Source organism: Meriones unguiculatus, chromosome 4, assembly GCF_030254825.1.
Source record: "Meriones unguiculatus strain TT.TT164.6M chromosome 4, Bangor_MerUng_6.1, whole genome shotgun sequence".
Taxonomy (NCBI): Eukaryota; Metazoa; Chordata; class Mammalia; order Rodentia; family Muridae; genus Meriones; species Meriones unguiculatus.
In genome coordinates, this window is record NC_083352.1 from 96,490,587 (window position 1) to 96,511,560 (window position 20,974).

Here is a 20,974-nt window from a genome sequence, read left to right on the forward strand (position 1 = left end):
TGGCCACACAAGTCTCCCCCACAGGAGACTAACTGCAGCGTTGACATGTATGGAGGGCTCGTTGCTGCCCGGAGTCTGGCTAATCACAATACTGTTGATTCATTGATGTCCCCTTTTTTGCTGTTGAATAGAGAGGAAGCCAAGACTCCAACATTGAGGTGCCAGCCTGCAGAGCGGGCCCTCACCCCGTGCCTGTGGCTTCCACTTTGGATCCATCTTCCAGGCCTGATTGGTGCAGGAGATGGGCGAGTTCGCTTTCCACTGACTCTTTGGAAACTGATGCTAGTTCCTGTAGCCAGACACATCACAGTGAGGGAAAGAAGGTTGGAAGAGTATTGGTGAGCATCAGGAGAGGTGATGGGTACCTGACAGACTCAGGCTCTGAAAGCTGCTGGACGGTAACAGAAAATGTTCACACTTACCACAACTGTGGGACCCCGGACCTTCCATCCCTCTAAAGGTGCTGTGTCCCCTGTATATTCAGCCAGGCTTCAGGGAACATTGTGGCCCTCCATCCCTCTCTAGGGAAATGTAGATTTACTAGTGTAAACTCTTCATGGGACAAGGTTCCGTGTTCCCATGGGTGGGCAAATGCTGTCTGGCATATCTTACTTTCAGAGCTGATTAAAGCCTCTCAGGAAGGCTGGGAAGATGACTCAGTGGGGTAAAGCTCCTGCTGTACAAGCATGAGAGCCTGGGTTCAGGTCCCCAGCATCCACAGGGAAAGGCAGGCAAGGGATCCCAGCTCTGGGGAGGTGGAAACAGGGAGATGCCCAGAGCCACCCTCCCTGAACCAGTGAGCTCCAGTGTTGGAAGACGGTGCTGTTTAAGGTCACAGTCCACCAGGTCCAGACAGCTGTCCCGCGGCACTTACAGGACAGCGGAGATACACAGTGAGACCCTGCCTCAAAACAAACAACAGCGTCTCAGTCACTGTTCCATTACTGTGAAGACACAGCATGACCATGGCAAGACTCGTAAAAGGAAACATTTAACTGGGGCTGGCTTGCCGTTTCACAGGTTTAGTTTAGTCCGTCCTCATCATGGCAGGAAGCAGGGCAGTGTGCAGGCAGACATGGTGCTGGAAAAGCAGTTGAGGGTTCTACGCCTGGATCCACAGGCAGCAGGAAGAGACAGTGAGCCACTAGGCCTTGCTTGAGCTTCAGACATCAAAGCCTGCCTCCACGGGGACACACATCCTCCAACAAGGCCACACCTCCTCATCATGTCACCGCCTATGGTCCTATGGGGGTCATTTGTATTTAAACAAAAAACAACAACAAAATCCCTGCATGAGCTGGAGAGACGGCTCGGGCAGAGCCTGGCTGCTCTTGCAGAAGACCAGCACGCACTTGGTGGCTCCCAGCCGTCTACAGCTTCGCTTTCTGGGTACCTAATCCTTGCTCATAGCCTCCGCGGGCACTGCAAGTCCACAGCATTTAGACAGACATGCAGGCCAAACACCCGTACACACAAATAGAACAAAAGCCTAAAACTCCCCTCAAATGTGAGGTTTGGTGGCACACACCTGTAATCCCAGCACTCCGGGAGCCGAGGCAAAGAGATTGAGAGTTCAAGGCCAGCCCGGGCTCCATAATAAGACCCTGTGTCAAAGAGAAACCTCCCCAGATAGGAAGTACAGGCCAGTCTGTAGGCCTCGGCCTCCTGTCTGTGAAAGCGTATCGACTGCCGTAAGTTCACGGACACCGTGAGAGACAAGAGTGGGCACCGCATCCCTGCCAAGGACATGTCGGGGAGGTGGCAGCCAGGCCTGCGCTCCTGTTCCTGCCCCAAGTTCACAGCCAGCTCCCCGCCTCTCTCTGTCTCTCTCAGAGCCGTCTACAGGGAAGACCTGCCTGCCCAAGGCCTTGCTGAACCTGCACAATGGCCGCAACGACACCATCCCGGTGTTGCTGGACATCGCCGAGCGAACGGGCAACATGCGAGAGTTCATTAACTCGCCCTTCAGAGACATCTACTACCGAGGTGGGTCTGGCCCGGCGGTGTTGGGACAGCGCTACCGAATGGGGGAGTGGATGAGTGAGTGAGTGGGTGAATGAGGGCGCAGACACTACCCCTTGCACGTTGCTATTCTGAATTTCAGAATGAGACTATCCGATGCCCGTGAGCCAGAAACCTGAACCCTAGAGGCTGTGTGGTTGGACCCTTTGGCCATTTGAGGCTCCATTTGAGGCTGAGCCTGCAGTTCCAGGAAGCAAAAATGTCTTGTGCACTGGCTCTGGGCTCCCCAATTTGAGAGACTAGGAACGAGGGGGTAATTTGGCCAGGACGTCTATCGCCACTCTGGTCTCCAGGGGCTCATTTGGCTGGCCCAGTCGGCTGGGTAGAGGCCCTCTTCCTTCCCCTCCGTGCCATGGGCGTCCTTCCCAGGCCGTGTACTCCATCCGTAGCCCGCAAGAAGCTCGCACACCGCTAGACTCCAATAGAGTCCTCAAAGCCTTCCCAGCTTACAGTGAGCACTCAACATTCTGAAGCCAGGAGGCCATTGGGCCCCCCAGATTCAAGTCCGAGGGTCTAAGTCCTCACCCTCGGAACCCACCAGTCAGTCATCCCGTGGGCTGAAAAGGCTGCTCACGAAGAGCCGGCTCTGGCCAGCGGGTATCCCAAATCCCACGTCAACCCTACCTGCTGCCTTCCAGTGATTGCTGCCCGACATTTGGCCTCGAGGTCCCATTTCCACATCTGGTAGCCCACTCTGTAAGCCCTAAGCGAGTCTGGCTGGACCCCTGCCCCTCCAGAGCCTGGCTGCCTTCCTCCCCAGGCCAGACGTCCTTGCACATCGCCATTGAGCGACGCTGTAAGCACTACGTGGAGCTGCTGGTGGCCCAGGGAGCTGACGTGCACGCCCAGGCCCGAGGCCGCTTCTTCCAGCCCAAGGACGAGGGCGGCTACTTCTACTTTGGTGAGTCGGGGCGGCTGGGCGTGGAGAACCAGGGAGAGGTGGTGTCGGCAGCCCTGGTGACTCCACATACTCAGACCCTCCCCATGGCATGGACCCCAGAGTCCTGTTTGCTGCGGCCATGCTTCAGAGTCGGAGGTCTGGAGAAAGCTCAGAAGGGATCTCATCTTGCCTCACCCTGGTCACTTGACTGAGTCCAGGAGCCTCAGTTTCCCCGCTGTAGCTGCAGATCAGGAGAACCCTGAGGGCTGTGATGAGCTGTCAGCACCCAGCGCCCCACTATGCCATTGTCCTTTAGACCAACCAATGCCATATGAGGGGCGGGATCTCCCAGTCCAGATTGCCGCCCTGTTGCCACAACTGGACCAATGAAATATTCCGAACATCGCCCCGCTAGCACCACACTTGACACGGGACTCAGAGCCGAAGTTCCGCAGAGAATCCTGCCACCAGGACTCCAGACCCACACCACGAAAAGCCCCAGCCCCCGTCCACAGCAGAGGGTGGCATCTATCCCCATCCCCGGCGTGACAGGCACAGCCCCACCGTGGCCCCTGCCTTGACCCTCAGTTTCCCCGGCCCCAGGTGAGCTGCCCTTGTCCCTGGCGGCCTGCACCAACCAGCCACACATCGTCAACTATCTGACGGAGAACCCTCACAAGAAGGCTGACATGCGGCGCCAGGACTCACGAGGCAACACGGTGCTGCACGCGCTGGTGGCCATCGCCGACAACACCCGAGAGAACACCAAGTTTGTCACCAAGATGTACGACCTGTTGCTTCTCAAGTGCTCCCGGCTCTTCCCGGATAGCAACCTGGAGACTGTGCCCAACAATGATGGCCTCTCGCCTCTCATGATGGCTGCCAAGACGGGCAAGATTGGGGTGAGTGCGCCCAGCTTCCCCCTCCCCACCCCAGCTGCTGCTGGCGTTCCTTACCCAGCAGCCATCTCTGCAGGCCCGCCTCCAGAACTGTATGCAGGCCTCCTAGCTTACAGCCACGTTCCTCAGCTCCATCTCCGACAGTTTACATCATCCCCACTGGTTGCTCTCTGCCCCACCCCCATCGGTTAGGACGAGTCACTGGCGTAAACTGAGTCCCAGGGCTCTGGCCCTGCAGTACTCCCAGCCCCTGGCCTCCTGCAGCTGGGCCCGTTTCTCTCCTCCCTGGAGGAGGACTCCCGGCCTCAGCCCCGTGGATACTGTGTGTGGGGTCAGACTATGCTGTCCTGTGGGCTGTGGGACATCCTGGCTGTGATCCACTAGATGCCAGTAGTGCCCTGTGACATGCACTGTGACAACCAAATTTATCTGTCCTTGTTGCCGGACTGTCCCTTGGGAGGCCCCAGTGCGCTGACTGAGAGTACTCTGCAGTTAGGAACCAGGCTGTGGTTTTCCGTGCTTCCTGGCAGGGGCTCGCAGGCCCTGCCCCTCCGCGCCTCAGTTTCCTTGTGTGGTGGAGTGTTGCTGTGATATTCAAGGAGGTGACCACGTCTGGCTCTTGATGAAGAGCTGTGGTGAGGGTGCTCGGGGAGCCACAGGGCTGCAGAACCCTGGCCGATGGTCAGCCAGTGACTCAGTGACTGGGGAGGCTGTGGTGGGAGAACTGAACGTTCATAACCGGCTGTGGATGCAGAGCAAGTTCAAGGCCAGCTTGGGTAACTTAAGGAGGCCCCGTCTCAGAGTGAAAAGGAAGACCAGGCCAAGGACTCAATGGTAGAAATCTTGTCTAGCATGTGTGAGGCCCTGGTTTCTTCCCCCAGCATTGAAAGTCTGTCTGTCTGTCTGTCTGTCTGCCATCTATCTATATATCTGTCAATCATCTATTTACCGATCATCTTTCTATCATATTTAACATTTATGTCTATCGATCATGTCTATCATGTGTTTATCATCTATGTCTCTATCATCTGTCACCTGTCAGTCTATCAATCATCTGTCTATCATCTATGTCTCTATATTTCTCTTTCTGTATATCTGTCCATTACTATTTCCCTATCAGTCATCTCTCATCTACATCTCTAGCAGTCATCTATCATGTTTATCATTTATGTCTCTGTAAGTCAATCATATATCCATCTGTCTGTCTATCAATCATTTATCAGCTGTCTCTCTATCATCTGTGTCTCTATGAGTCATCTGTCTCTGTCTATCTATCTATATCTATCTATCTATCTATCTATCTATCATCTATCAGCTGTCACTGACCATCTGTGTCTCTATGAGTCATCTGTGTCTATCTGTCTGTCTGTCTATCATCTATCAGCTGTCACTCTATCATCTGTATCTCTGAGTCATCTGTCTCTATCTATCTGTCATCTATCTGTCTATCATCTATCAGCTGTCACTCTATCATCTGTATCTCTGAGTCATCTGTCTCTATCTATCTGTCATCTATCTGTCTGTCTATCATCTATCAGCGGTCACTCTAGCATCTGTGTCTCTGAGTCATCTGTCTGTCTGTCTGTCTATCATCTATCAGCTGTCGCTCTATCATCTGTGTCTCTAAGTCATCTGTCTCTATCTATCTGTCTGTCTATCTATCTATCTATCTATCATCTGTCTGTCTGTCTATCATCTATCAGCAGTCACTCTGGCATCTGTGTCTCTATGAGTCATCTGTCTATCTATCTGTCTCTATCTGTCTGTCTGTCCATCATCTATCAGCTGTCGCTCTATCATCTGTGTCTCTAAGTCATCTGTCTCTATCTATCTGTCTGTCTATCTATCTATCTATCTATCTATCTATCATCTGTCTGTCTGTCTATCATCTATCAGCAGTCACTCTGGCATCTGTGTCTCTATGAGTCATCTGTCTATCTATCTGTCTCTATCTGTCTGTCTGTCCATCATCTATCAGCGGTCACTCTAGCATCTGTGTCTCTATGAGTCATCTGTCTGTCTGTGAGCAAATGTCCCCTCTGCAGATCTTTCAGCACATCATCCGGCGGGAGGTGACAGATGAAGACACACGACACCTGTCCCGCAAGTTCAAGGACTGGGCCTACGGGCCTGTGTATTCTTCACTCTACGACCTCTCCTCCCTGGACACGTGTGGGGAGGAGGTGTCCGTGCTGGAGATCCTGGTGTACAACAGCAAGATTGAGGTGGGCACGGGGTGGGGAGGGAGGGCTGGCTGTGGCTGAGGCAGGCTGGGACCACAGGGCTGGGGCCTCTGTGACCCAGAGCAGGGACCAGTGTCAGCTCAGCATTCAGGACAGTGTCCGGCAGCTGCGGAACTGAACCGGGAGGGTAGGCTTCAGGGCGGGTTGGGGAGCCTGGCTCTGTCACATATATGCTGTGTGACCCAGGGTGAGAAACCAAATCCTCTCTGAGTCAGCTTTCTCATTTGTAGTGTGGGGAGGATAATGCATAGCCCAAGGGGTTTTGGGGGACCAGATGAGTCCGTTTAAGAAAACCCTGGTACAGAAACAGTTGTGTTGGCTGCCATCATACATGGTTGTAAGTAAAAGCTTTGCAAGCCCTGTTCGTGTAGCAGTCTTGAGTAAATATTGGTTTGCATCAGGAAATGCTCTCCCCACGCATAGGCACCATGTGTAAATGTTCAGTCGCTTGGCAGGCCATTCCTCTGTTGTCTGTCCCTTAGTTCTGAGGACCTGCTGTGGTAGCACCTTTGTGGCCACATTGTCACAGAAATGCCAGCCATTAGATGGACAACAGCACGCTTAACATGGGAGGGTAGGTGAGGGTGGCCTGTGGCTCACGGCTCTGGCATGGAGGCTGTCACTCTCCTCAGCCCTGAGATGAGAACCCACCTTCATATAGATCCAGGTTTGCAGCATAGCGTCATCTCCAGTGCAAGCCAGTCCACGGCGGGGCCCACCAGGAGAACAGTATAGAACAGGATGGCGGAGCACTTGGTTACCGATGTCTGCCAGGGCTGAAGACCTGGACAGTCGTGCCACATCAGTCCTCTATTGTTGAGCTAATGTCCTAAAGCCGGTCCCTGAGCGGGCTTTCTGAATGTGGAACCAAGAATTTATGCATATAGCTAGACCAGAACTTAGGGGACATGAGAAGAGTGTATGTGTGTGTGTGTGTGTGTTGGCTTATTTGTTTATTGTGGCGCTGTGAAGCCATGCCAGTGCCTTGTGCTTGCTAGGTGAGCGTTCTGCTGCTGCACTGCGTGCCCACCCCCATGGGTTTTGGTTTATTTTTGTTTTTGAGACAAGATCTCACTATGCACTGTCATAGTGCATAGACCTGGGTGGTCTGGAACTGGCTATTTAGACCAGACTGGCCTCAAACCCATAGAGATCCCATCTGCCTCTGCCTCCTGAGTGCTGGGGTTAAAGGAAGGCGCCACCATGCCAGGGGCCTCCCCCACCCCCTTTGTTTAAAAGTGACAACTTTCATTTTGTTTAATGTGCAGGTGTTTTGCCTGCCTGTGTGTCCGTGTGCCACATTCACGCCTGCTGCCTGCAGAGGCCAGAAGAGGGCGTCCGATCCCCTCTGGACCTGCAGTTACAGATGGTTGGGAGTTGCCATGGGTGCTGGGAACTGAACCCAGGTTCTCTGCAGCAGCAGCAAGGGCTCCAAGCTGCTGAACCGTCTCTCTAGCCCATTTAAAAAAAGTTGTGTGTGTGTGTGTGTGTGTGTGTGTGCCCACGCGTGTGTGCACCACACAGCGCATTACCTGTGGAGGCCAGAAGAGGGCGTTGGCTCACCTGGATCTGACGTTAAGTTAAAGTTAGTTGGGAACCACCTGCAGATACTGGAAACTGAGTCCAGCTTCCCTGCTGGGGCAGCCAGTGTCCCCAGCAGCGGAGCCTGCTCTTCAGTCCTGCAGCCTTGTTTTTTTTTGAGAGATTTTTGCTACGCAGTTAGTAAACATGTGATCCTTTTGCCTCAGTTTCCCAAGGGTGGAACTATAGTTTCCCAGCTATAGTAGATGTTCTTATTACTGTTGCGTGCATGTAAGCACACGTGTGCCACAGTGTACGTGTGAAAGTGAAAGGGCAATTTTGTGAGGTCTGTTCTCACCTTCTGCCTTTATGTGGGTTTCGGGGATTGAACTCAGGTCCCCAAGGTTTCCACAGTAAACACATTTACCAGCTGAGCTATCTTGGTGGCTTAGGATAGATGTTCTTTAAAGAATTTTCTGGGGCGGAGGGGGAGGCTCAGTGGTTAAGAGCACTGGCTGCTCTTCCATAGGTCCCGAGTTCAATTCCCAGCAAGCATACGGTGGCTCACAACCATCTATAATGAGATCTGGTGCTCTCTTCTGGCGAGCAGGTGTACATGCAGATAGAGCACTTGTACACATAAAATAAATACATATTTTAAAAAAATCTAAAAAAAGGGATTTTCTGATTCTGTGGTGCTACGGAATAGGAAGGGAGGGGGAGTGGAGGCGGAATTGAGCAGAATCTCGAACACTGGGACCAGCAAGCTCCCCGAGGATCCCAGAGTGTATTTGGAGAATGGCTCAGGGGAGGAGATGTAGATGGAAGGGAGCCATGTCACACTGAGCCTGCCTGGATCCCCACCATGGGGAGGGCAGCCGTGACACCCTGCCTCTCCCAGAACCGCCACGAGATGCTGGCTGTGGAGCCCATCAATGAACTGCTGAGGGACAAGTGGCGCAAGTTTGGAGCCGTGTCCTTCTACATCAACGTGGTCTCCTACCTGTGTGCCATGGTCATCTTCACCCTCACAGCCTACTACCAGCCACTGGAGGGCACGGTGAGTGCCGACTCGGGAGCCGAGCAGGGGCACAGGGGACCAGGGTGGGGGTGGGGAGGAAGATGCCTCAGCACCCAGGTGGCTCTGAGCCTGGAGGACACGGACCCCGTGTTTGGGGCAGTGGGAGCCAGTGCTGGGGGCAGATGAGGACCTGCTGCGTCCATCCCTCCATCCCCACAGCCGCCCTACCCTTACCGCACCACGGTGGACTACCTGAGGCTGGCCGGTGAGATCATCACACTGTTCACGGGAGTCCTGTTCTTCTTTACCAGTGTGAGTGTTTGGCCCCGATGCCATCTGCTTGCCCAGCATTTCCTCCCCACCCCCTGCTCCCCCTCTTCCCCTCCTTCCTCTTCCCTCCCTTCCTCCTCCTCTCCCTTACTCTCCCTCCTACTCCTTCTCCTACTCCAATCTAGATTCTGTTGTCTGCTTTTCAGCAACTGAGCCCATGGCCCCTTTCCTCTCCTTCACCGTGCCTTCCTCTCCTCCGTCCCTTGCCCTTCCTCCCCCAGTTCCTCCTGGCTCTACTCCTGTCACTGGCCGTCTCTTCTCTTCCAGATCAAAGACTTGTTCATGAAGAAATGCCCCGGAGTGAATTCTCTCTTCGTCGATGGCTCCTTCCAGTTGCTTTAGTGAGTACAGGTTCCAGGGCAGAAGCTTCTGGGTGAGGAAGGTCATCCAGATGGTGGGGAGAGATGACACCATCAGGGGTGAATTCATCCACCAGGCAAGCCAGTCAAACAGCTGAGCCAGGCCAAGGCTTGGTTGCTAAGGAGTTACACCTTTCCCATGAAGAGGAATAATTTTGTCCTCTTATCCTGGTGATCGGGCGCTAGGGTCTCCTTGTGATTAAGAATTGTAATTCTGACTCTGTTGAGTAGAGAGAAGCGCAGCGATTGATTAATGATGTCTGCCTAGGTCACAGAACGTGGGAATCACTGTACGTGTGCTACGTCTTTTCCATTCCCTTTAGAACTAGAAAACAACAAAATTTAGCCACAAAATCTCCACAGAACTCTGAACCAATTAATCAATCAATCAATCTTTTATACCATTTTCTTTTATTTTAATTATTACTTATTCTTGTGTATTTATGTTCAGGAGTCAGAGGGGGTATCAGAACCCCTGGAGTTACAGGCAGTTGGAAGCTGCCTGATGTAGGTGCTGTGAATCAAACTCAGGTCCTCTGCAAGAGCAGTCTGTGCTCTTACCCCTGGGCCGTCTCTCCAGCCCTCTGAATCTGTTTCCACAGACATGGCTTTGGGGTCTTATAGGGCCTGGGCAATGTCTAGAGCTGGAGGATGGTGGTACACCCTTTTAATCCCAGCTCTCAAGAGGCAGAGGCAGGTGGATCTCTGTGAGTTAGGGGCCAGCCTGGTCTATGGAGCAAGTTCCAAGACAGCCGGAGGTACATGGTAGAGAGACCCTGTGGAAAGAAAACAGTGGAGCTTTCTGGCTAACTGAATGTTGAGATGTCAGTCACTCCACTCTTCTCTCCTGGGAACTTGAAGACACTGTGACTCCTTGATGCCCTGAAGGGCCCCAGGACGCATCTCACAATCTCACTGTCACAATCTCACTGTCCCCTCCCCCCCTCGGCCCTCTTGCCCCCTCTGCTGCCCTGTAGCTTCATCTACTCTGTGCTGGTGGTCGTCTCTGCGGCACTCTACCTGGCGGGGATCGAGGCTTACCTGGCCGTGATGGTCTTTGCTCTGGTCCTGGGATGGATGAACGCCCTTTACTTCACTCGAGGGCTGAAGCTGACGGGGACCTACAGCATCATGATCCAGAAGGTTTGGGCAGGGGACCCTCTGGACCCGTAGAGCTGAGGATGTGGGCACTGCTCCAGCACTGGGGAGAGATAGGAAGGACAGGAGAGTAGGGATCTGAGAATCCTGTGTGTGCCCTTCCTTCACAATTCCACCCTCTCCACCCCCACCCGTGTTAGATCCTCTTCAAAGACCTCTTCCGCTTCCTGCTGGTCTACCTGCTCTTCATGATCGGCTACGCCTCGGGTGAGTGTGGGTCTGGGGTGCTGCTGCCTATCAGGGAAGCCACCTATGGGCAGCCAGGCGGTACCCCTCTCTCCCAGCAAGCCTGCCAAGGCAAAAGCCTCCGTCCTCCCCCTTCACAGAGGAGCAGCCTCAGGTCAGAGAACTCACAGGAAGCCACACGTGTTCAGAAGCTAGTAGAGGTGGCTCTGTGGGTAAAGGTGCTTGCTGCCACACCTGGTCACCAGAGTCTGATCCCTGGGATCCGCAGAGTGGAGGGAGTCACCTGACCCCCACATGTGTGCCGGGGCGTATGGGTGTGAATGTGATGGAAACATCGTTTTAAGCCAGCAAATGTAGAAATGGCGTGTCACTACTTCTGTGAACCTTGGGGTCATAGGTCGGGGTCAGAGCTAACACAGCACACATGCTCCTGTCCTCATCGTTATGCCCAAAGCAGACATTGCTAATGGGTCGCAGAATGATTTTTCTGTTGTACTTAGATCAGGTCTCAAAATGCTCCACATACAGTGTTTGAGCGTCCACTGCACAGCCAGATTGTGTTGGCACGTGAGTTGAAAAGTGCCTACAAGCTAGACAAGGTGGCGCATGCCTGTAATCCCAGCACTCTGGGAGGCAGAGGCAGAAGGATAACTGTGACTTTGAGGCCAGCCTGGTCTACAGAGCTACAGGACAGCCAAGGCTACACAGAGAAACCCTGTCTTGAAAACAACAATAACAACAAAGTGCTTACCACACTCTCTGGTGGAAGGTGATGTGCCTTCCTGTGCTCTTGCTGACCACAGGGCCTCAACCTCCCTGTCCCGGCTGGCTTAGGGGTATCTGGTTGCGGCTAAACTAAAATCTGGGTTTAGCAGGAAAAGATGACACCATGAACAGCTTGGGATATATACAGGTGTGGGGTCCTTTACAGTAGGACCTCTGTGACTGGCAGGGCGGGTGGGGGTGGGGCGAGGGGTCAGCCTTGTGCTTCCTCTCTGGGTGGCGGGGAGGGGAGGGAGGAGCCTAGGGTGGAATCTGCCCCTAGGAGTGCTTCCAATATTCTGCAAGTGGCAGGCTGGATAGGGCTTCTGGGGACAGCTGGGGTCAGGCACCCTTGTCCTGGCAGCTAGCACTCCACCTGATAGATGCCAGCACACCCACCAACCCACCCACCCACCTGTCAGTTATAATCATGGATCCTGTCTCCAGAGGTTGCCACATGTGCCCTGAGAGAAAATGATGGCGGGTGGGTAGCTCTAGACTCCATTCTGAAATCCCCTAACTCCTCAGAGAGTTTGGGGAGACAGCAGAGGGACTCCGAGCCTCCAATGTGCCTGCTGGCTGGGCTTCCTGCTGGCTGACTGTAGAGACCAGCACACACCTCTCATCCCCATCCAGCGGGTACCGCCTCTTAGCTCCGCCCCTGCCCCTCCCACAGCCCTGGTCACCCTCCTGAATCCATGTGCCAACATGAAGGTCTGTGACGAGGACCAGAACAACTGCACGGTGCCCACGTACCCCTCGTGCCGTGACAGCGAGACCTTCAGCGCCTTCCTTCTCGACCTCTTCAAGCTCACCATCGGCATGGGGGACCTGGAGATGCTGAGCAGCGCCAAGTACCCCGTGGTCTTCATCCTCCTGCTCGTCACCTACATCATCCTGACCTTCGTGCTCCTGCTGAACATGCTCATCGCCCTCATGGGGGAGACCGTGGGCCAGGTGTCCAAGGAGAGCAAACACATCTGGAAGCTGCAGGTGAGGCTGGCCTGAGGGACCCCACCTTCCATGCACCCCTCAGCCTGTTGTCTTAGAATTGCTTCCTTTTTGGGGAGGGAGGGGCAGTTTCGTGACAGGGTGTCTCTGTGTGTAGCCCTGACTGTCCTGGACCTTTGTTGTTTGGTAGTCCAGGCTGGCCTCAGACTCACAGAGATCCACCTGCCTCTGCCTCACAAGTGCTGGGATTAAAGGCCTGCCCCACCACACCTGGAGAATCGCTTTTTTCTTCTCTCTCTCTCTCTCTCTCTCTCTCTCTCTCTCTCTCAGTCTCCTTCCATTCTCACTCACTGTAATACAAATCCCTGAAGCAGGGTCATTTATACAGAATAAGGGTTCTCTTGGCTCGTGGTTTTGGAGCCTGGGATGTTAGGATATGTCTGTGTCTGCTTTGTCCCGCCGTGGCGGAGGCTTGCGCTGTGCGGCAGAGCTGGCCTCGTAGCCTCAGACTCTCTTCTGCTACTGCCTCGTGGGAACTCCACCACGGGCCTCATGTAACCTGAGCCGTCGATTACACCAAATGCCCCACACTTCAAACCCCTCGAACGTAGGAACTTTGGAGGGTTACGTTCAAACCACGGCCGAGAGCGAGGGCATTTTAGCAGGTTCTGTGCTGAGCCTCTGCCCCACCTTGATTCAAAAGTGAGACTAGGGGCTGCAGAGGTAGCTCGCTGGGTAAAGGGCTTGCCGTGCTCCTGAAAGGAACTGAATGCAGATCCCCCAACCCGTTTGGTAGAGGTGGGTGTGAGAGCTCATGTCCGTAATCTGTGTAAGCTCGAGAACCCTAGCTTGCGAGGCAAGATGGGAGGCTGGGAGAATCCCTGGGGGCGAGGCGGCTGGCCTGTGTGCAGGCGGCAGTCCGGAGGCCCCGTCTCAAACGAGGCGGAAGACGGTGCAGCACTAGGTTGACCTTTCCCTCCTGGCCTTGGCCTTCCTGTGCCCCCATCTGCAGCATCCTCATGGACCAAGGTTTAAACCTGCAAAGTGTGTCTGCGGCGCCCCCTTGTGGCGGTCTCAGCGTTCTCCTGGGAGGGGCCTTATATCTGCTCAGTGAGGTTCCCGATCCACCGTTCAGGGATGGAGGAAGGAGCCTGTGGCTGGAGAGCTGCTCCCTGAGGGGGCTTCTTTGAGATTCTGGGGGAGCAGAGACTCCAGGGCCATGTGCTTCCACAAGCCGGGAAGTTCACAGAGAATGACAAACCCAAGGTCACCCCATCTCTCTGCTCTGCTCATAGCTTCCCCACATGGCTTCTTCTCTGGACTGCAGTCTCTCTGGATCACCCTCTTTTCAAAAATTCTAACCCGAGAGTGGAGTGAGCCTCCCCCACGCCGGGTGAGAGGTGCTGCACCCACCTGGGAGGCCGTTCCCCGGAGTGCCCAGGCCCGCCCCTCCCCCAGTCCCCAGAGAGTGACCACTGCTGTACTTGGGACATGGATGAGTGGTGGCCATTCTGCCCCTGGCTCTGTTTGGCTTTGTTCTCCCATACTTGGTCCCCTGGGAAAATGGGTTTATGGGGATTGTTCTAGGCAGGAGTCCCCTGAGGCTGATTCTCCAGCCACCTAGCTCAACACTCATAAGAACTGTTGTTTAAAAATCACGGCAGTGCACGCATACAGCTCAGCACTTGGAAGGTGATCTCAGGAGGATTGGGCAGTCAAGGCCAGCCTTAGCTGCACAGGGAGTCTGAGGCTAGCTTGGGCTACATGAGACCTTGTCTTAAAGGAAAAAAAAAAGTTTATTTGGATGGTGGTTGCCGGGAGCCCGGCGCCTGGGGAAACCTCCCGCCTGTGTCCCCCTCCCGCAGTGGGCCACCACCATCCTGGACATTGAGCGCTCCTTCCCCGTGTTCCTGAGGAAAGCCTTCCGCTCCGGAGAGATGGTGACGGTGGGTAAGAGCTCGGATGGCACTCCAGACCGCAGGTGGTGCTTCAGGTGAGGCCCAGAGGGACGGGCTCCTACCCATGGCAAGCTGAGGCTCTGGCAGGCCCTTCTAGGGTCCAGTCGTCCTGGCTGATCTTGAGCAAGTCTCTCAGCCTCATCTCCTTCAACCGTGAGCTGGGCACAATGATGGCCCCACCTCGTTGGGCACCTAGAACTTTCAAGCTGCCCTCCTGTACATGTTGGGATGCCTAGAGTCTCTGTGGTCCCTCACTGGGGCTGACAGAGATGGGGAGGGCCTCGTCTCAGGGCCTCGCCCTCTGTCTATTGCCCATGGGTGAAGCGTGGTGTTGTTGGCGGAAGTGGGGAAACTGAGGGAGGGATCATCGCTTGGGGACTTGGGACTCTGTAATTCATCTGCAGAGTGACCTACACTCTAGATGGCTTCCCCCCACCCCCGAGCCGCCTTTTTGTTAGAAGGAAAACTATTCCTGTGAAAGGGCTCATTAACCAGACTAGAGTGTGGTGGGCCTCTGGGAGTCAGGGCCTGTCGTCTTGTTCATGTGTGGAATGGGGTAGTAATATCAGCCCCTCCAGTCAAGAACTGATGGACTGTTCCCAGTTTGGTAACCTTCAGAAGAGAAGCCCCGCAAGCCTCAGGCTCCTCATCAGTAAAATGGTAACAGCAAATGCATCTATCTCCCTTGCTGTCTCCAGTATGGAGCAGTTGCTCAACAAATAGAGGTTGTATGAAAAATAACAAAAAATAACATAAGAAAAGCCACAAATTTGTCCCAAGAGACCCTCACCAGGCGTTACCAGTGTCCTAATAAAAAGAGGAAGGAATATATGCATCAAGGAATGAATAGATAGACTGTGGTATATCCATACAATGGAATATTATTTGGCCATTAAAAAGAATCAAGTCCTAATCCCTGCCGTGGCGTGAATGATCCTTAAGTCATGCTAAATTTAAGAAGCTAGTCGTGAAAGGTCGAATAGCTATGGATCCATTTATAGGAAATGGCCAGGACAAGTAAGCCCATCGCAACGGTAGGTGACAGGAACAGAGAAGGGGGCATAGGGGGGTACTGTGTGTGAGCGCTGAGGAGTCTGGGAAACAGTGATGATAGCTAACTGAGGATGCAGTTAGCAGGGTTGTGGACTGGAAAGTGACTGGAGGGGAGGTTTGATCGTGTGAGGAGGGCATGCGAGGAAATGCTGGATCAGAGAAGGGACCTGGGCATGGGCCCGGAAGCAGTGTTGACGGCTCCCCCCAAACTCTGCTTCCCTCTGCCAGGGTGGACGAGGTGAACTGGTCTCACTGGAACCAGAACTTGGGCATCATTAACGAGGACCCAGGCAAGAGTGAGATCTACCAGTACTATGGTTTCTCACACACCGTGGGGCGCCTCCGCAGGGGTGAGTGTGGCACCGGAAGCAGCAGCCTCCCCACCCCCCTCCCCGGGCTGTCCCTCAGAGAACAGGAAGGTAGGAGGGGCTGCCAGTGAGCCCTCCTGCTGCGTTGGGTGGTCCCGCTGCAGTTCTACCCCAGCCTTCCCTGATCTCTGATAGCAGATGGTGGAGGTGCAGGATGTGGGAGGAAATCCTGGGCAGCCCCACAGGGAAGAAGTCCTTTTTTTTTTTTTTAATTTAATTTAATTATTAAACCTTAAAGGCAAGAGACATGGAGGTAAAGGCCATGGTCCCCAGGGCATTGTGACCCGGTCTTCAAGCTTTGTTCCTCCCTCTACTGCTGTGTGCTCCTGGACAGGCATCTCGACCTGTCTGAACCCATTTTTGCCTCTGTAAAATGCGTGTGATAATGCCCTCCTACTTCCTAGCTCAGTAAATCGCTCCCGAGCGCCTGGTACGCAGTGGTGGCCGATGCTTGCACAGGTTGTCCATCCACCCTTCCCCCTCTGTATTCTCCGTCCAGATCGCTGGTCCTCCGTGGTGCCCCGCGTGGTGGAGCTGAACAAGAACTCGAGCCCGGACGAGGTGGTGGTGCCCCTGGATAACCTAGGAAACCCCAACTGTGACGGCCACCAGCAGGGCTATGCCCCCAAGTGGAGGACAGAGGATGCCCCCCTGTAGGGGCTGTCAGGGTAGGGGCACTCAGCCCAGCCTTGCTGCACTCACCCGCCGTCCACCTGCACGTCAGCATCCGTCCCGTGTCTTCCCATACCCACTTGTGACCCCAGAGGTGAGGGCTTACGGAGACTCCGGGGAGGCCCCGGGACCCTCTGGCCCCCACCAACGCTTCTGCCCTCAGCTCTGCCCCTTTCCACACGGGGGACGGGGCTCCTGGCCACCTGTCTCACTCCCATGGAGTCACCTAAGCCGGCTCAGGGCCCCTCCACTCGCAGGGTTCAGGCCCCTGTCCCTCTTGTGCGTTATTTATTGCTCTCCTCAGGAAAATGGCATGGCAGGACCCCACCAGCAGCTGGAACCTGGCCAGGGTTGAAGCGCATTCGGGGACATTGCAGCCCAGGCCAGGGTGGGTCTTTCTGTACGTGTAGAGATGGGGGGGGCATTGGTGCTCAATAAATGGTTGTTTATTCATGGTGGAGATGGTGGGGGTGGGGTTGGAAGTGGAGGACACTGGCGGGCACAGTGACGCCAAGGGAGGCAGCACCAGAGGCAGGGGAAAGGCTGGTGGTGGATGCTGTCATGGTGAAGGTAGCGGCTGGGATCCCGGTGTGTGGGGGGGTGGCATCCTGGTGGAGGTGAGGGGGCTTGGGGGGGGGTCTGGGTGGAGGTGGTGTTTGAGAGGCGGGTGTGACCGGGCTTTTGGCTACTTGGTTGGGTTTTTTTACCTACTACGCTACATCACCCTCATCTCTTCCAACCCCCCAATGCTAGGTAGGAGAGAAAGGTTGGACGGGGAAGGGAGGTGTCCATATCACTAGACCGCTTCCTGCTGATTAGGGGCACCGAGTTCCTTGGCACAGCTTCAATCTCGGTCATCAGGGTGTCTCCAAGCCGTGAACAGCAACAAACATCAGCCAGCAGCTGCGTGAGGGGCAGCAGCCGCCAGAGCTCCTCTAGGGCTCTGGTGTGATAGACACTTGCAGAAACTATCTGCCGCTGGCAAAGTCACGCCCGCGCTGTAGCACGAGGCAAGTCATAGTCGGCTGCTGGGGACAGTCTTAAGCAACCCCATACCCCGAAGCTGGGATTAAAGCAAAAACATAAAGAGACGAAAATCTCTCACTCCAGGTAGGATGGAGCATTGCTGTGGGAGGCAGAGATGAGGGAAGGGTGCGGGGCGGGGCAGGGAGAAGGGGCTCTGGTGGAGGCAGTGATGCTGGCGAGGGAGCAGCATGGGGGTGGTGGTGCCAGGACACTCTGCTCTCCTAGAACAAGAAGAGGTCCCCCCCTCATACATCTGCATGCAGCCTGTCTGCAGAGGAGTCTGTAGCTGGCTGATGTCCCGTCTGACCTTCCTGGCTCAGACACGTGCCTTCCATCCTCCCTGAAGCATCCGCAGGGAGCATTGGGGTCTGAGGCAGCTCCAGTGGGCAGAGCCCAGGACCCCGGATACAGACTGGCTTTTCCCCTCTGTCATCTTGTGCTGGGGGGTGGCACGGGTCACTACCTTGCTGAGCCTGTGTCCTTGTTGGTCAGGAGAAGAATGGTGATGGGAAGAACTGATGGTGAGTGTCCTGCTCTGTGGGGAGGAAGCCAGGCCTTCACCATCCTTCTGAGGAGCCAGCTCTCCCTCTGTCTGTGGGCCCCTGTGGCTCTCCAATAACCCAGCATCCCCAGTGGCCCTGCTGCCACCTTCCACGTCAGTGCCCAGAGAGGATGGGTCACAGCGTTCTCAACAGGAATCCCAGAAACTGCTGCCGTCACTTTGGGCGTCATGCCAGGCCTGAGCCCATCTTGTAACCAGGAGACAGGGTGACCTGGCTGAACCTTCCCAGAACCACAGGGCAGCAGCTGGAAGGGCCAGATGGCAGGCCAGGTGTCTTTCCCTTAGGCTGGGCATTAGGCAGACAGCTGGGTCGGGTGAGGATCTGAGTGGTAGTGGGGGAGAGGGACAGGACAGGACAATAGCCTACTGGTCATCCTCCATTGACTCTGGCTGAGGTGGAGACACCTGTGTGCTTAAGCCCAGGTTCTGGGTTCTTTCCTTGTGTGGTCATAAGACAAGATGGCACCTGGCTATTCCTTGAAGGTGGGTGCTGGGGACACAGGGAGTTCCATGTGTCTTGGGTGCCTCTGATTCGAGACAGTGAAGAGTAAAAGAACATATGGAAGAAGGTTCCAGAAGGCTCACCCTTCAGAGCAGGGAGCTGGCCTCTAGCCTTCCTCAGGAATTTTCAGAGTCCTTGGGGCATAAACCTCAGTTTCTCTGGCTTAGGGATGAGTGGATAAAGTGTGTATGCCTATATAATGGAATATAATTTGGCCACTAGAAGGAATGAAGATGCAGTGACCTTGGGCTTCCCCAAGTACTCAGGACTGTGGTTGTAGTGGTCACACACAGTTATGTGGTTCAGTCAACAGAAACCTTAGTATTTATCACCCCAGAAGGCAGGGAATCCCACGTCAGGGCACTGATGTGGTTCATTCCAGGACTCTGATTCCGTAAGAGCCCACCTCTACCACTCATCTAGGTTTTCTGTGTCAACCACTCAAGGCCCTCTGCGATGTGCAGGCTTTCCAACTGGCTTCCGGCAGGGATACTACGCCCAGATCCAGACACCTCCAGAAGAGAGGAGGAGCTGCCTCATCCTGTGTCTCCTGCCTGTGCCATGGACCCCCTTAGCCTAGCCTATGCTCTCAGACTGCTGGCCATGATTGTCACGCGTCTTATGCATCAGCCAATCAGCAAACAGGAAGCAGTAATTGGCCTAAAGTAGCGGAGGGCAACTTGGAGGAAGTGTGTAAGAAAGGAGGATGGGGGAGTCCAGGCAAGCCACAGCGTGTGGTCCTTTCCCCATGATTTCAGCAACGTCGCCAAGAAAGGCTGTGGTTCGTTTGGGGGACATTAAAAGATCATTTTGTTTAGCCAGGCATGGGGACACAAGCCTCAGAGGCAGCAGGAAATGGAGCTCTGTGAGTTCAAGGCCAGCCTGGTCTGCACTGTAAGACTATTGATCAAAAAAGAATTCAGGTTTACATAGTGAGTTCAAGGCGACCCTGGGCTATGAGACCACATCTAAAGAAGGGGGGCGGGGAAGCAATGACTTGGATTATTCCATTTCATACCCTACCCACGAACTACCCACTCCTCTCCCAGCTGAAGCACCCCAGTCCTCTCCAGCAGCAGAGGACCTTCCCTTCCATCCTGTTCTCCATGAACTGGGTCCTGGGGTCAGTGCCTGTCAGACCTAAGGCTCAGGCCATAACACCACAACTGGTCCCACAGCTTAGGACATTTTGCCTTGAGCATAGTCTGCAACTCAGGATGGTTCCACTTAAAATTTTCAGATTTCAGTCAGGCAGTGGTGCACGCCTTTAATCCCAGCACTCGGGAGGCAGAGGCAGGCAGATATCTGAGTTCAAGGCCTGCCTGGTCTACACAGTGAGTTCTAGGACAGCTAGGGCTACGCAGAAAAGTCCTAACTTGGAAAAAAAAAAATTCGGATTTCACAATGGCATGAAAGTGATCCACCTGGTTTGGGGCCATTCTGTGAATTTTGACTTTCCCCTCTCCCCCCGGCTGGCGATCCGTGGGACAGTATCTTTTGGAAGATGATAGGGCCAAAGCTCCCAGCCTGTGCAGTGCTGCCTCAGCAAGCTGGCGTGCTCTGAGAATTAGGCGTTTCACTTGGAATGCCAGCCAACGAAGACCTATGATGGCACAGTTAGGCAGTGACGTCACAATGACGTATTGTGAAATCACAATTCATAAATCATAATCCCTGATGGCTCGGGGCGAGACCTGCTGCTTCCAGCCTGAGGCCCCACACCGGCTCCTCTAGTGTTGTTTGAGATGCTGGGTTGGAATCCGGGGCCTCAGGTATGCTGGGCAAGCACCACTGAGCCACACCCCCACCCGGCCTTCCCTGCTTTGAACATGTTTTGCCCCGGGGCAGACCTATGGGGACATCCCACCCCCTAACAGTTGTCAGTGTTGCCAGTGTTTCTCATGGATGGATTACCCCACTTAAATAGAGCAGTTAGTCTTAAAAGATTGGCACCCTCACGCTTTAAAAAAAAAATTTCTTGATGTTTTGCCTGCATGTTATGACTGTTACCAAGAGCATGCAGTGCCTGCAGGGGCCAGAAGAGAGCACAGATCCCTTGGAACTGGAGTTACAGGCTGATACTATGAGCCGACCTGAAGCACAAGCAGGCTAGGCCCTAGGATCTCTGAGCCATCTCTTCAGCCCTTCTTCTTTAAATTTGTTACCTTTATTTTGTGTTGATGGAGAGCGCACGTGTCGTGGCCTCAGAAGACAAAGTGCAGGAAGAGGTTCCGTCCCTCTGCTATGTGGATACTGGGAATTGAACTCAGATCATCAGCCTGGGTTGCAGACACCTTTGAACGCTGAGCCATTTCGCTCGGCCAAGAGCTGGTAGCTTTAATACCCTAACAAGTAGTGGACATACTTTTTCAGTTGTCTGTGGTAAGACGACTTGAGTATGAGTTGGTGACTGCTCTGTGGCTAACTCAGCCTCCACGCTGGAAGGGTTACAGTCCTCATCTGTATGGGCTCATACGTTGGCCCATAAGGCTGAAAATGAC

General features: G+C 54.3%; 1 protein-coding gene across 4 annotated transcripts in view; it reads left to right on the forward strand.

Moving 5' to 3' along the window:
- Nucleotides 1–16,836, forward strand: part of Trpv4 (transient receptor potential cation channel subfamily V member 4) — a 36,470-nt gene extending 19,634 nt beyond the window's left edge. For all 4 annotated transcript variants that reach the window (XM_021634755.2, XM_021634757.2, XM_021634756.2 and 1 more), the window contains exons 4-16: nt 1,834–1,986; nt 2,783–2,923; nt 3,506–3,804; nt 5,847–6,026; nt 8,467–8,625; nt 8,806–8,898; nt 9,184–9,257; nt 10,253–10,418; nt 10,574–10,640; nt 12,058–12,374; nt 14,198–14,325; nt 15,572–15,693; nt 16,211–16,836. In XM_021634755.2, the coding sequence (XP_021490430.1) occupies nt 1,834–1,986; nt 2,783–2,923; nt 3,506–3,804; nt 5,847–6,026; nt 8,467–8,625; nt 8,806–8,898; nt 9,184–9,257; nt 10,253–10,418; nt 10,574–10,640; nt 12,058–12,374; nt 14,198–14,325; nt 15,572–15,693; nt 16,211–16,368 (2,057 nt within the window). In that variant the 3' untranslated portion in view covers nt 16,369–16,836. The remainder of the gene's footprint in view (nt 1–1,833; nt 1,987–2,782; nt 2,924–3,505; nt 3,805–5,846; nt 6,027–8,466; nt 8,626–8,805; nt 8,899–9,183; nt 9,258–10,252; nt 10,419–10,573; nt 10,641–12,057; nt 12,375–14,197; nt 14,326–15,571; nt 15,694–16,210) is intronic.
- The last annotated feature ends 4,138 nt before the right edge of the window (nt 16,837–20,974 follow it).